General features: G+C 40.6%; 1 protein-coding gene across 3 annotated transcripts in view; it reads right to left on the bottom strand.

Annotated features, from left to right (window-relative positions):
- Nucleotides 1-15,582, bottom strand: part of LOC128703585 (uncharacterized) — a 37,128-nt gene that overhangs the window by 15,598 nt on the left and 5,948 nt on the right. For all 3 annotated transcript variants that reach the window (XM_070101295.1, XM_070101297.1, XM_070101296.1), the window contains exons 4-8: nt 14,030-14,221; nt 12,722-12,884; nt 4,114-4,199; nt 3,422-3,607; nt 2,132-2,306 (exon numbers count right to left, since the gene is read on the bottom strand). In XM_070101295.1, the coding sequence (XP_069957396.1) occupies nt 2,132-2,306; nt 3,422-3,607; nt 4,114-4,199; nt 12,722-12,884; nt 14,030-14,221 (802 nt within the window). The remainder of the gene's footprint in view (nt 1-2,131; nt 2,307-3,421; nt 3,608-4,113; nt 4,200-12,721; nt 12,885-14,029; nt 14,222-15,582) is intronic.

Below are 15,582 nucleotides of genomic sequence, written 5' to 3'. Positions count from 1 at the left end.
TGGGGGCCCAAAGCATCGTTCTTATCGCCTGGTTCTGTACGACCTCCACCCTTTGCCTGCTCTGCGGAGAGACGAGCCAACGCCGGTGCATCGTAGTTAATGAACGAACGCACAGCTTGTACATAGTACAAGCGCAGTACTTTGCTCGGCCCTGCATTGTGCCTCGTCATGGCTTCCATGGCATTGAGTCTGAGTAGAGCACGAGATCTGACATACTCAGCCTATTTCTGAAAGGTCAGCTTTTTATCAGTGTAGACTCCCAAGTATAGGAAGGGGCCTGTCCACTCAAGTTCTATATCCTGAATACGTAATTTATTCACAGGATCTGTTCCCTTGGACATCATTGCGGAGATCTTGAGGCCTTGTTCTTTACAAGACTGAATTATTAGGGCCAAAGGTCTCTTGGCTTGTTGCTCCAAACTGTCTTTCCCATTCACTACGAGCGCAAGATCATCAGCAGAGCTGAGGAGCTGCATACCACTATGAAAGAAAGGGTCACAAGTTCCTACATAAAGATATTGAACAGGGTGAGACTGAGCATACCTCCTTAGTTTTAAGGGAAGAGTAGTGTCCCCGGAAGCAGACACAGGCCTGCCTGTCCCTGAGGTAGGACTCTGCCCAGGCCAGGAGGCGCCCTAACATACAGAGGTTAAAAAGACAGTATATATAGGCGGAGAGTGAGGTGTGACACATGGTGAACTGAAGATTACCATATTGGGATGAGGACAGGTAGACAACAGGATCTTGTGACTTTCGTGTTCTTAGGTAGGTGGTGCTTTGTCTGGCTGACTATCATGTTTTTGAAATTTTGAAATTTTGTAGTTTCCAGTGTTCTATAGTGTCGGTGACGGTGATTAGCGAGGTTTCCACACATCGTCGGCATTTAAGATCTTGTTCTGCGAGGACGAGCTGTGCCTCATCCCAATTCATCAAATGTCCCGTGGAGTCTCTGTTGAGGACACAGGCCTACCTTAATTAAGTCCTCTTTGTTTCTGGCGTTACGATGTTCACTCAGGCGGACTAAAAGATTTCTGCCTTTTTCCTCTACATATTTCTAAGGACAATATTCAGAAGGGATGGTGTAGACGCCCGCTGTGGAAGTTAGAGGTGTGGGGCTTTTTAACCTCTGTGTGTTAGAAGTAATCAAGGTCCCAGGACCGAATCGTTTTCTAATAAATATGTCCTAGTGTTTGCTCACGTGTCTTGCATGTTTCTCTATATACCCTGAGTGGTATATATTTCAGTGTATATACCCTAAGAGATACGTCTCAGTGTATACGTACACCCTAAGAGATGTGTGTTTCAGTGCACATACCTAAAAGATGTATTCCTCAAATGTATATAATCTGAGAGGTGTATATCTCAGTATATATACCTTGAGTGGTGGTGTATACTTCAGTGTATATACCCTGAGAGATGTATATATCATTCAGTGTATATGCCCTGAGAGATTATCACTCAGTGTATATACCTGACAGGTGTATGTGTCAGTATATATACCCTGAGTGGTGGTGGTGTATGCTTCAGTGTATATACGCTGAGAGATATATATCACTCAGTGTATATACCCTGAAAGATGTATATCACTCAGTGTATATACCCTGAGAGATGTACATCACCCTGACAGGTGTATATCTCAATATACATTGCAGTATTATTGTAACAAACGTTAATATATAGTTCTACACTAAGTTTATATTCAGGTAATTTGAGGTGTTCTCCTCTTCCTGGGTTCGGTCCTGATTATCTCTAGTTTTGGCCCACTAGGTCCTGAGTAACCTAAGAAAAATCAGGGAACGGGTGGGGAGGTTCACCCATGGCAGGTGAGTCTTACAACTCACAGGCCAGTGCGTTAACCACTCGACCAATTGTTCTAATATTAAAGATTCACCCAACTAGTTAAATGAATCTTGTAGAGCCAGCTGGCCCAGAGGTTAACGCACTGGCCTGTGAGTTTTAAGACTCACCTGCCATGGGTTCAACCCCCCCCCCCAACCCTTCCCTAATTTATCTGCATTCGTGTTATTATGATTTCGTGAGTCATTGCCTAAGAGTTTAGCGCCTCCGGTTGAATTAGATAATATCCAGTGCTGGGTCTGAGGAAAAATAGTTTTGTGTATTGGTAACTCACAGTCCGTCAAGGTCGTACTGGTAGGCACTGTATGAGCCGTCAGGGTCACAGCTGAGGACCGAGGATGGCCCCTGCAGCACTCCCTTATCGTGCATGCGATCCACTATGCGTGCATGAGCGTGGTGCTCACTTTCACACCTTCGCAGGTACATTACCCCCGTCATCGTACCGTTGTCTGTAAGAAGGTTGAGAATGAGAGTGAGTGTAAGAGTGTGAGCAGGAAGGTATCTGTCCAGTTCCCGCTTGAAGGCAGCCAGGGGTCTAGTGGTAATTTCCCTTACGTATGATGGGAGGCTGTTGAACAGTCTTGGGCCCCGGACACTTACTGTGTTGTCTATTAGTGTACTAATGGTCCCCCTACTTTTCACTGGGGGTATGTTACACCGTGTGCCGAGTCTTTTGCTTTCGTAGAGAGTGATATCTGTGTGCAAATTTGGGACCACTCCCTCAGGATTTTCCAGGTGTAGATTATGATGTATCTTTCTTTCCTGCTTTCCCGGTCAAGGGACTTCAAACGTTCCTTTCAATTAAGATGCTTAACTAAACTTATATGTGAAGTGAAGGTTCTCTGTACATTCTCTAGGTCTTCGAATTCACCTGCTGAATGTTGCTGTACAGCAACATTCAGCAGGTAGCTGACTAGTGGCTGATGTGGTTAGATGTGTACGACCACCAGCAGTGTAACGGAGACGTGCTGGGGCCATCAACATTATAAAGAGGAAAACGTGTTAGGTTCCTGTCATGTTAGGAAGGAAACGTGCTGTGGCTATGAGTATTATGATGAGAAAAACATTTTAAGGCTACCAGTATTATGAGGAGGGAAGCGTGTTAGGGCCGCCTGTTGGGGGAGTGTTGGAGGCAGCTTTTTAAGGAATGAAACGTATTGGGTAAACTAACATAAAAGAGAGGGAAGCGTCTTGGGATTATCAGTATTATAAGGAAAGAAACGTGCTGGGGGCCACCGGCAATATAAGGAGGGAAATGTGTTGATCCGAGTCAAGGAAGGACTACTCAGTTCCTTAGATCAAGAGCCGTCCACCAGCATCAAGGCATCTTGAAATGAGGTCCTTGTAGATATGCTGGCAAGTGGGAGGGAAGACTTTCTTTAGAACTTTGAAGTTGTAGCAGAGGACCTGTCAAGGTGAGCTCGAAGAAGGTGAGCCCGAAGCATAAGAGAGAAGCTTTAATGAGTTCGATATATAAAAGACACTTTAATAAGCTCGAAACATAAGGTATGATGAAGAATGACATTATAGCTGGCAAACAGAGTAGAAAAGTCTGACAACTCACAGCAGGGAAGGAGCTCCATGGCGTTCTCTGGAAGGAAGGCACCGTAGGGTACGCCGGTGTCAGGGATGACACAGTAGCACCAGCCGTCCTCACACTGCAGTGCTTCATAGTTACCATTCTCCTGACAGTGCAGGGTGACTGACGACGCCCCGGCTTGTGTCATCTCCCACACCCGCCGCGAACACTCTGACTCAAGAAAAAAAAAGGAACATTAGCTTTAATAGGGTGAACGACTTGCTTGACTAACAATACGAAAATTTCACAATGACCAAAAATACAAAAGGAAAATAAATGATAGCTGTTAAGCGTTAACTCAGACTCACGAAAGATGTTCATGCATTTTTCTTTCACATTATAATACGTAAAAAGGAGAACATAGCTAATAGTTATAATCATAACAATATTTTTCAAAGGGGTGGAGGGGTAAGCCAGTGGAAGGCCTTGATCAGATGACCAAAAGCTCCAGTGGCGGGTCATCATAAGACTAAGACCCGCGTCAGGAAACACTTATCCTGTTTCCTGACGAATCTTACCTAACCTAACCTAGGAAAGTATATTCATTATTTTAATCCCAATAAGGATCTAGTTTTGCATCCAATTCATATTTATTTGAAGCGCTACACCGTATGGGTTATTCAGCGCAAGGATTGATGGAGGCTCTATCCTCCGTCAGGAACTAAGAGGTGACTTACTGCAGTTCATTGTATCATACAGGTCCGTCTGCCACCTGAAGGCCTTGCCATATATGGTGCCACCGGAAGGGTCAGCACACAGGCACCTGTGGCACAGAGTGAGGTAAAGTAATGCTCTGTAATGAATGAAAGTAAAACTTATGATCTACAATGAAATCATAAGAAAAGTTGCAAGAAAAGTTTAAAATTTGTTCTATTTAATTAATGAAGCAGAGTATAGATCTCCATATTGTCGTGAACTACCCTAGTTCTAACACTGTGTAGTGTATCCTAACTTAACACTGTGTAGTGTATCCTAACTTAACACTGTGTAGTGTATCCTAACTTAACACTGTGTAGTGTATCCTAACTTAACACTGTGTAGTGTATCCTAACTTAACACTGTGTAGTGTATCCTAACTTAACAATGTGTACTGTATCCTAACTTAACACTGTGTAGTGTATCCTAACTTAACACTGTGTACTGTATCCTAACTTAACACTGTGTACTGTATCCTAACTTAACACTGTGTACTGTATCCTAACTTAACACTGTGTACTGTATCCTAACTTAACACTGTGTACTGTATCCTAACTTAACACTGTGTAGTGTATCCTAACTTAACACTGTGTAGTGTATCCTAACTTAACACTGTGTACTGTATCCTAACTTAACACTGTGTACTGTATCCTAACTTAACACTGTGTACTGTATCCTAACTTAACACTGTGTACTGTATCCTAACTTAACACTGTGTACTGTATCCTAACTTAACACTGTGTAGTGTATCCTAACTTAACACTGTGTAGTGTATCCTAACTTAACACTGTGTACTGTATCCTAACTTAACACTGTGTAGTGTATCCTAACTTAACACTGTGTAGTGTATCCTAACTTAACACTGTGTAGTGTATCCTAACTTAACACTGTGTAGTGTATCCTAACTTAACACTGTGTAGTGTATCCTAACTTAACACTGTGTACTGTATCCTAACTTAACACTGTGTAGTGTATCCTAACTTAACACTGTGTACTGTATCCTAACTTAACACTGTGTAGTGTATCCTAACTTAACACTGTGTAGTGTATCCTAACTTAACACTGTGTACTGTATCCTAACTTAACACTGTGTACTGTATCCTAACTTAACACTGTGTACTGTATCCTAACTTAACACTGTGTACTGTATCCTAACTTAACACTGTGTACTGTATCCTAACTTAACACTGTGTAGTGTATCCTAACTTAACACTGTGTACTGTATCCTAACTTAACACTGTGTAGTGTATCCTAACTTAACACTGTGTACTGTATCCTAACTTAACACTGTGTACTGTATCCTAACTTAACACTGTGTACTGTATCCTAACTTAACACTGTGTAGTATCCTAACTTAACACTGTGTATCCTAACTTAACACTTGTGTAGTGTATCCTAGCTGAACACTGTGTACTGTATCCTAACTTAACACTGTGTACTGTATCCTAACTTAACACTGTGTACTGTATCCTAACTTAACACTGTGTAGTGTATCCTAACTTAACACTGTGTAGTGTATCCTAACTTAACACTGTGTACTGTATCCTAACTTAACACTGTGTACTGTATCCTAACTTAACACTGTGTACTGTATCCTAACTTAACACTGTGTACTGTATCCTAACTTAACACTGTGTACTGTATCCTAACTTAACACTGTGTAGTGTATCCTAACTTAACACTGTGTACTGTATCCTAACTTAACACTGTGTAGTGTATCCTAACTTAACACTGTGTACTGTATCCTAACTTAACACTGTGTAGTGTATCCTAACTTAACACTGTGTAGTGTATCCTAACTTAACACTGTGTACTGTATCCTAACTTAACACTGTGTAGTGTATCCTAACTTAACACTGTGTACTGTATCCTAACTTAACACTGTGTACTGTATCCTAACTTAACACTGTGTACTGTATCCTAACTTAACACTGTGTAGTGTATCCTAACTTAACACTGTGTAGTGTATCCTAACTTAACACTGTGTACTGTATCCTAACTTAACACTGTGTACTGTATCCTAACTTAACACTGTGTACTGTATCCTAACTTAACACTGTGTACTGTATCCTAACTTAACACTGTGTAGTGTATCCTAACTTAACACTGTGTAGTGTATCCTAACTTAACACTGTGTACTGTATCCTAACTTAACACTGTGTACTGTATCCTAACTTAACACTGTGTACTGTATCCTAACTTAACACTGTGTAGTGTATCCTAACTTAACACTGTGTACTGTATCCTAACTTAACACTGTGTACTGTATCCTAACTTAACACTGTGTACTGTATCCTAACTTAACACTGTGTAGTGTATCCTAACTTAACACTGTGTACTGTATCCTAACTTAACACTGTGTACTGTATCCTAACTTAACACTGTGTACTGTATCCTAACTTAACACTGTGTACTGTATCCTAACTTAACACTGTGTACTGTATCCTAACTTAACACTGTGTACTGTATCCTAACTTAACACTGTGTACTGTATCCTAACTTAACACTGTGTAGTGTATCCTAACTTAACACTGTGTAGTGTATCCTAACTTAACACTGTGTAGTGTATCCTAACTTAACACTGTGTACTGTATCCTAACTTAACACTGTGTACTGTATCCTAACTTAACACTGTGTACTGTATCCTAACTTAACACTGTGTAGTGTATCCTAACTTAACACTGTGTACTGTATCCTAACTTAACACTGTGTACTGTATCCTAACTTAACACTGTGTACTGTATCCTAACTTAACACTGTGTACTGTATCCTAACTTAACACTGTGTACTGTATCCTAACTTTACACTGTGTACTGTATCCTAACTTAACACTGTGTAGTGTATCCTAACTTAACACTGTGTACTGTATCCTAACTTAACACTGTGTACTGTATCCTAACTTAACACTGTGTACTGTATCCTAACTTAACACTGTGTACTGTATCCTAACTTAACACTGTGTAGTGTATCCTAACTTAACACTGTGTAGTGTATCCTAACTTAACACTGTGTAGTGTATCCTAACTTAACACTGTGTAGTGTATCCTAACTTAACACTGTGTAGTGTATCCTAACTTAACACTGTGTACTGTATCCTAACTTAACACTGTGTAGTGTATCCTAACTTAACACTGTGTACTGTATCCTAACTTAACACTGTGTACTGTATCCTAACTTAACACTGTGTACTGTATCCTAACTTAACACTGTGTAGTGTATCCTAACTTAACACTGTGTATCCTAACTTAACACTGTGTACTGTATCCTAACTTAACACTGTGTACTGTGTGTATCCTAACTTAACACTGTGTACTGTATCCTAACTTAACACTGTGTACTGTATCCTAACTTAACACTGTGTAGTGTATCCTAACTTAACACTGTGTACTGTATCCTAACTTAACACTGTGTAGTGTATCCTAACTTAACACTGTGTACTGTATCCTAACTTAACACTGTGTACTGTATCCTAACTTAACACTGTGTACTGTATCCTAACTTAACACTGTGTACTGTATCCTAACTTAACACTGTGTACTGTATCCTAACTTAACACTGTGTACTGTATCCTAACTTAACACTGTGTACTGTATCCTAACTTAACACTGTGTAGTGTATCCTAACTTAACACTGTGTACTGTATCCTAACTTAACACTGTGTACTGTATCCTAACTTAACACTGTGTACTGTATCCTAACTTAACACTGTGTACTGTATCCTAACTTAACACTGTGTAGTGTATCCTAACTTAACACTGTGTACTGTATCCTAACTTAACACTGTGTACTGTATCCTAACTTAACACTGTGTACTGTATCCTAACTTAACACTGTGTACTGTATCCTAACTTAACACTGTGTACTGTATCCTAACTTAACACTGTGTACTGTATCCTAACTTAACACTGTAGTGTATCCTAACTTAACACTGTGTAGTGTATCCTAACTTAACACTGTGTAGTGTATCCTAACTTAACACTGTGTAGTGTATCCTAACTTAACACTGTGAAGTGTATCCTAACTTAACACTGTGTAGTGTATCCTAACTTAACACTGTGTAGTGTATCCTAACTTAACACTGTGTACTGTATCCTAACTTAACACTGTGTAGTGTATCCTAACTTAACACTGTGTAGTGTATCCTAATTTAACACTGTGTAGTGTATCCTAACTTAACACTGTGTAGTGTATCCTAACTTAACACTGTGTAGTGTATCCTAACTTAACACTGTGTAGTGTATCCTAACTTAACACTGTGTAGTGTATCCTAACTTAACACTGTGTAGTGTATCCTAACTTAACACTGTGTAGTGTATCCTAACTTAACACTGTGTACTGTATCCTAACTTAACACTGTGTAGTGTATCCTAACTTAACACTGTGTAGTGTATCCTAACTTAACACTGTGTAGTGTATCCTAACTTAACACTGTGTAGTGTATCCTAACTTAACACTGTGTAGTGTATCCTAACTTAACACTGTGTAGTGTATCCTAACTTAACACTGTGTAGTGTATCCTAACTTAACACTGTGTACTGTATCCTAACTTAACACTGTGTAGTGTATCCTAACTTAACACTGTGTAGTGTATCCTAACTTAACACTGTGTAGTGTATCCTAACTTAACACTGTGTAGTGTATCCTAACTTAACACTGTGTACTGTATCCTAACTTAACACAGTGTACTGTATCCTAGCTTGACACTGTGTACTGTATCCTAACTTAACACTGTGTAGTGTATCCTAACTTAACACTGTGTAGTGTATCCTAGCTTAACACTGTGTACTGTATCCTAACTTAACACTGTGTAGTGTATCCTAACTTAACACTGTGTACTGTATCCTAACTTAACACTGTGTACTGTATCCTAACTTAACACTGTGTACTGTATCCTAACTTAACACTGTGTACTGTATCCTAACTTAACCCTGTGTACTGTATCCTAACTTAACACTGTGTACTGTATCCTAACTTAACACTGTGTACTGTATCCTAACTTAACAGTGTACTGTATCCTAACTTAACACTGTGTACTGTATCCTAACTTAACACTGTGTAGTGTATCCTAACTTAACACTGTGTAGTGTATCCTAACTTAACACTGTGTACTGTATCATAACTTAACACTGTGTACTGTATCCTAACTTAACACTGTGTACTGAATCCTAACTTAACACTGTGTACTGAATCCTAACTTAACACTGTGTACTGTATCCTAACTTAACACTGTGTACTGTATCCTAACTTAACACTGTGTACTGTATCCTAACTTAACACTGTGTACTGTATCCTAACTTAACACTGTGTACTGTATCCTAACTTAACACTGTGTACTGTATCCTAACTTAACACTGTGTACTGTATCCTAACTTAACACTGTACTGTATCCTAACTTAACACTTTGTACTGTATCCTAACTTAACACTGTGTACTGTATCCTAACTTAACACTGTGCACTGTATCCTAACTTAACACTGTGTACTGTATCCTAACTTAACACTGTGTACTGTATCCTAACTTAACCCTGTGTACTGTATCCTAACTTAACACTGTGTACTGTATCCTAACTTAACACTGTGTACTGTATCCTAACTTAACAGTGTACTGTATCCTAACTTAACACTGTGTACTGTATCCTAACTTAACACTGTGTAGTGTATCCTAACTTAACACTGTGTAGTGTATCCTAACTTAACACTGTGTACTGTATCATAACTTAACACTGTGTACTGTATCCTAACTTAACACTGTGTACTGAATCCTAACTTAACACTGTGTACTGAATCCTAACTTAACACTGTGTACTGTATCCTAACTTAACACTGTGTACTGTATCCTAACTTAACACTGTGTACTGTATCCTAACTTAACACTGTGTACTGTATCCTAACTTAACACTGTGTACTGTATCCTAACTTAACACTGTGTACTGTATCCTAACTTAACACTGTGTACTGTATCCTAACTTAACACTGTGTACTGTATCCTAACTTAACACTGTGTACTGTATCCTAACTTAACACTGTGTACTGTATCCTAACTTAACACTGTGTACTGTATCCTAACTTAACACTGTGTACTGTATCCTAACTTAACACTGTGTACTGTATCTGGAGTTTACCTGGAGAGAGTTTCGGGGGTCAACGCCCCCGCGGCCCGGTCTGTGACCAGGCCTCCTGGTGGATCAGCGCCTGATCAACCAGGCTGTTGCTGCTGGCTGCACGCAAACCAACGTACGAGCCACAGCCCGGCTGATCAGGAACTGTCTTTAGGTGCTTGTCCAGTGCCAGCTTGAAGACTGCCAGGGGTCTGTTGGTAATCCCCCTTATGTGTGCTGGGAGGCAGTTGAACAGTCTCGGGCCCCTGACACTTATTGTATGGTCTCTTAACGTGCTAGTGACACCCCTGCTTTTCATTGGGGGGATGGTGCATCGTCTGCCAAGTCTTTTGCTTTCGTAGTGAGTGATTTTCGTGTGCAAGTTTGGTACTAGTCCCTCTAGGATTTTCCAGGTGTATATAATCATGTATCTCTCCCTCCTGCGTTCCAGGGAATACAGGTTTAGAAACCTCAAGCGCTCCCAGTAATTGAGGTGTTTTATCTCCGTTATGCGCGCCGTGAAAGTTCTCTGTACATTTTCTAGGTCGGCAATTTCACCTGCCTTGAAAGGTGCTGTTAGAGTGCAGCAATATTCCAGCCTAGATAGAACAAGTGACCTGAAGAGTGTCATCATGGGCTTGGCCTCCCTAGTTTTGAAGGTTCTCATTATCCATCCTGTCATTTTTCTAGCAGATGCGATTGATACAATGTTATGGTCCTTGAAGGTGAGATCCTCTGACATAATCACTCCTAGGTCTTTGACGTTGGTGTTTCGCTCTATTTTGTGGCCAGAATTTGTTTTGTACTCTGATGAAGATTTAATTTCCTCATGTTTACCATATCTGAGTAATTGAAATTTCTCATCGTTGAACTTCATATTGTTTTCTGCAGCCCACTGAAAGATTTGGTTGATGTCCGCCTGGAGCCTTGCAGTGTCTGCAATGGAAGACACTGTCATGCAGATTCGGGTGTCATCTGCAAAGGAAGACACGGTGCTGTGGCTGACATCCTTGTCTATGTCGGATATGAGGATGAGGAACAAGATGGGAGCTAGTACTGTGCCTTGTGGGACAGAGCTTGTCACCGTAGCTGCCTCGGACTTTACTCTGTTGACGACTACTCTCTGTGTTCTGTTAGTGAGGAAATTATAGATCCATCGACCGACTTTTCCTGTTATTCCTTTAGCGCGCATTTTGTGCGCTATTACGCCATGGTCACACTTGTCGAAGGCTTTTGCAAAGTCTGTATATATTACATCTGCATTCTTTTTGTCTTCTAGTGCATTTAGGACCTTGTCGTAGTGATCCAGTAGTTGAGACAGACAGGAGCGACCTGTTCTAAACCCATGTTGCCCTGGGTTGTGTAACTGATGGGTTTCTAGATGGGTGGTGATCTTGCTTCTTAGGACCCTTTCAAAGATTTTTATGATATGGGATGTTAGTGCTATTGGTCTGTAGTTCTTTGCTGTTGCTTTACTGCCCCCTTTGTGGAGTGGGGCTATGTCTGTTGTTTTTAGTAACTGAGGGACGACCCCCGTGTATCCTAACTTAACACTTTGTACTGTATCCTAACTTAACACTGTGTACTGTATCCTAACTTAACACTGTGCACTGTATCCTAACTTAACACTGTGTACTGTATCCTAACTTAACACTGTGTACTGTATCCTAACTTAACACTGTGTACTGTATCCTAACTTAACACTGTGTACTGTATCCTAACTTAACACTGTGTACTGTATCCTAACTTAACACTGTGTACTGTATCCTAACTTAACACTGTGTACTGTATCCTAACTTAACACTGTGTACTGTATCCTAACTTAGCACTGTGTACTGAATCCTAATTTAACACTGTACTGAATCCTAACTTAACACTGTGTACTGTATCCTAACTTAACACTGTGTGTACTGTATCTTAACACTGTGTACTGTATCCTAACTTAACACTGTGTACTGTATCCTAACTTAACACTGTGTACTGTATCCTAACTTAACACTGTGTACTGTATCCTAACTTAACACTGTGTGTACTGTATCTTAACACTGTGTACTGTATTCTAACTTAACACTGTGTACTGTATTCTAACTTAACACTGTGTACTGTATCCTAACTTAACACTGTGTACTGTATCCTAACTTAACACTGTGTGTACTGTATCTTAACACTGTGTACTGTATTCTAACTTAACACTGTGTACTGTATCCTAACTTAACACTGTGTACTGTATCCTAACTTAACACTGTGTGTACTGTATCTTAACACTGTGTACTGTATTCTAACTTAACACTGTGTGTACTGTATCTTAACACTGTGTACTGTATTCTAACTTAACACTGCGTGTACTGTATCTTAACACTGTGTACTGTATCCTAACTTAACACTGCGTGTACTGTATCCTAACTAGAAAAAGTCTATTATTTGGCCATTGATCTGAACTTCTTGACTAGCTGGGATAGAGTGGAATGACCCAGCGTGCCATGTGACCTGACCTCTTCTCGGTATAAGGTCCCTTGCACTGCTTCTCAGCGTACTGGCCGTCAAGGGTACACTCAGGTCGCCAGCGGTAGTCGTCACGATACTGCTTGATGACCCCGTTGTTCAGGTCGTCGTCGTAACGTCTCTGCACGTAGACGCACCCAACACTCGCATTATCTTGGGGGAGACAGTAGTGCTCGTCACTGAGGTCAATTATCATTATTATTGTGTATTATTAATTATAATTATTATTTTATTATTTTAATTATATTTTCATTATTATTATTATTATTATTATTATTATTATATTATTATTAATTATTATTATTTTTAATCGTATTTTCATTATTATTATTGTTATTAATTATTATTTTATTTTTAATTGCATTTTCAATATTATTATTACTTATTATTATTATCATTAAGGAAGCGTTCAACGTGTAGGGATCATACAGCAGCTGTGGGTAATCAAGTTTAATTTAAGAAAATAGAAGGTAGCTAGAATTCCTGGGATCAAGAGCCCTTCACCGGCACCTTGAAGGCTGGGGAGTTATTTCAGGGTAGGACAGACACAGGCGGCCAGTGAGGAGGCGGGGCCTGGAGCTATGACTCGACCCCTGCAACCACAACTAAGTGAGTATACTAAACCAGCAGTGGCATTGTCCTGGAACTGTGGCAGTAATAATGACACTGTTCTGGCATAGTAGCAGCAGTAATATTTTTTGTTGTATAGTTTACCAGCTACTAGCACTGGCATTAATACTAGAATTAAGAGTATTACTAATGTTAGATTAGATTAGATATATGCGAAACTGTAAACGTGTGAAGCTCGATCGTCTGTAGCAATAATTATGTAATAATAATAATAACCTTGATTTCTACATGTACATGATACAACTTATACAGACCACAGCTGACATCACTGACGTACTATATAGAATGCCCCCTGGTTATGCAGAGCATTTCGGGCAACTTAGGTTAAATTTGTCCCCTGGATTCGACCCATGCCAGTCAAGTAACACTCAGGTACCTACTTACTGCAAGGTGAACAGGGACAGCAGGTGTCTTAAGGAAACACTCCCAATAACACTAGAGGAGTGGTACCCATGTTCCCTTGACTCCATACTACATCACAGCTTGGTTAGCAGAGTTTTCTCTGTCTCATTACTACAGAGGATCGAGGCCCCACCACTCCCTACACGGACGGAGCATCGAGCCCCCACCACTCCCTACACGGACGGAGCATCGAGCCCCCACTACTTCCTGCGCTAAATGGCCCACAAGGATTTAACATTTCACATTATGTGTAATCCCACACTCACCAGGCACACACATACTACTCGACTCATTATCTGCGCTACAGTTGAGGTTATAGTCACACCAGTAGGAATTCAGAATGTTGTCGAATGATTGAGTGTCGAGGTCATCATCAACTTCCTCAGAGGTGAGAAGGTCGTGGGTCGTCTCTCTGAATCTTGGATCCAAACTTCCCGTGCAGTTCAGTTCCCCGATTTCTGTCGAGTGAGGAAACAAATAAAAGTTTTAGACAATGTCCGACGAGTGTAGACCTGTTATTAACAGATAACACAAGACATTACGGTCTATATACAAGTTGTTTGTTGGGAACATTATAAACTGCTACAGAATATAAATGTCAGTGATACTTACAGGAGTGGAAAAGTCACAAAATATAACAACCTAAACTTGTTGAATGTCAGTGTTTCACTCCCGGGGTGACCAAGGTCCCAGGACAGAAACGTTACAATTAAAGATACCGTGTGGAGAAAACTCTCCAGTAAACAGAAAGGGGGGGGATGTGAAGGATGTAATCAGTCCATCACCCTTAAAGTCGTAGAATTTGAGGTTGTCAGTCCCTCGGCCTGGAGAAGTTCCGTGACAACCTCAAATTCTACGACTTTAAGGGTGATGGACTGATTACATCGTCTTCAGTTCCTGCCTACTGATTCGGGAAGCCTACTGAGGCGAAACCGGAATAAAGTTGTCTAACTCTTACCTAACAACCTGTCGGTATTGTATACCATTTTGATGTTCATACCGTGTGGAGAAAACTCTCCAGTAAACGGGGGGGGGGGGGTAGCCGTCAGCCTTCTGAGGGGTTGAACCCTCTCAGAAAGGGGCTAGTGGGCTACTACTTCCTTTCTCTCACAACAGCTTTATTAGAGACATATGTATGTACCAGACGTCACCATACACGTCTCTCTCTCCTTGCTGGAATTTCTGAGTGGGTTAAGCCCCTCTGAGGGCTGAGGGCTGAGGGCTACCCCCCCTTTACTGGAGAATTTTTTTCACATTACCTGGAGTTTACCTGGAGAGGGTTTCGGGGGTCAACGCCCCCGAGGCCCGGTCTAAGATCAGACCTCGTGAAGTAATCGCATTTTGAATTTTTTCCCCTCTGTAACTATTATCAGTGATAACATTATAGGTCCTACCGACGGGAAAACATGGATATTACACCAGACCGTAAACAAACGCGTGTATGTAGATTTAACATTGGGGGATATTTAATAAAGCCGTACTTTTTTACAACGAATTCGGAATTTGAAAGGAAACTTCAGACGATGTTTCCTGAACTCACGACTTAAATGTTCACCAAATTGTAATAATGTTGGTAGAATTACCCACAACATGTTAAGCAAAAGAACACAGGTGTAGCTAATGCCACTATGATATCATGAACGTTAGATAAGTATGTTTATGGAGCAACCAAGCTTAGGCTTGGTTACAAGTACTGACTGATGTTGTAGTGGCCAAGCTTAGGCTAGGTTACAAGTACTGACTGGTGTTGTAGTGGCCAGGCTTAGGTTTGGTTACAAGTACTGACTGATGTTGTAGTGGCCAAGCTTATGCTAGGTTA

The sequence above is a fragment of the Cherax quadricarinatus genome, chromosome 76 (assembly GCF_038502225.1).
Source record: "Cherax quadricarinatus isolate ZL_2023a chromosome 76, ASM3850222v1, whole genome shotgun sequence".
NCBI lineage: Eukaryota > Metazoa > Arthropoda > Malacostraca > Decapoda > Parastacidae > Cherax > Cherax quadricarinatus.
This window is presented reverse-complemented; position numbering and strand designations above follow the sequence as displayed.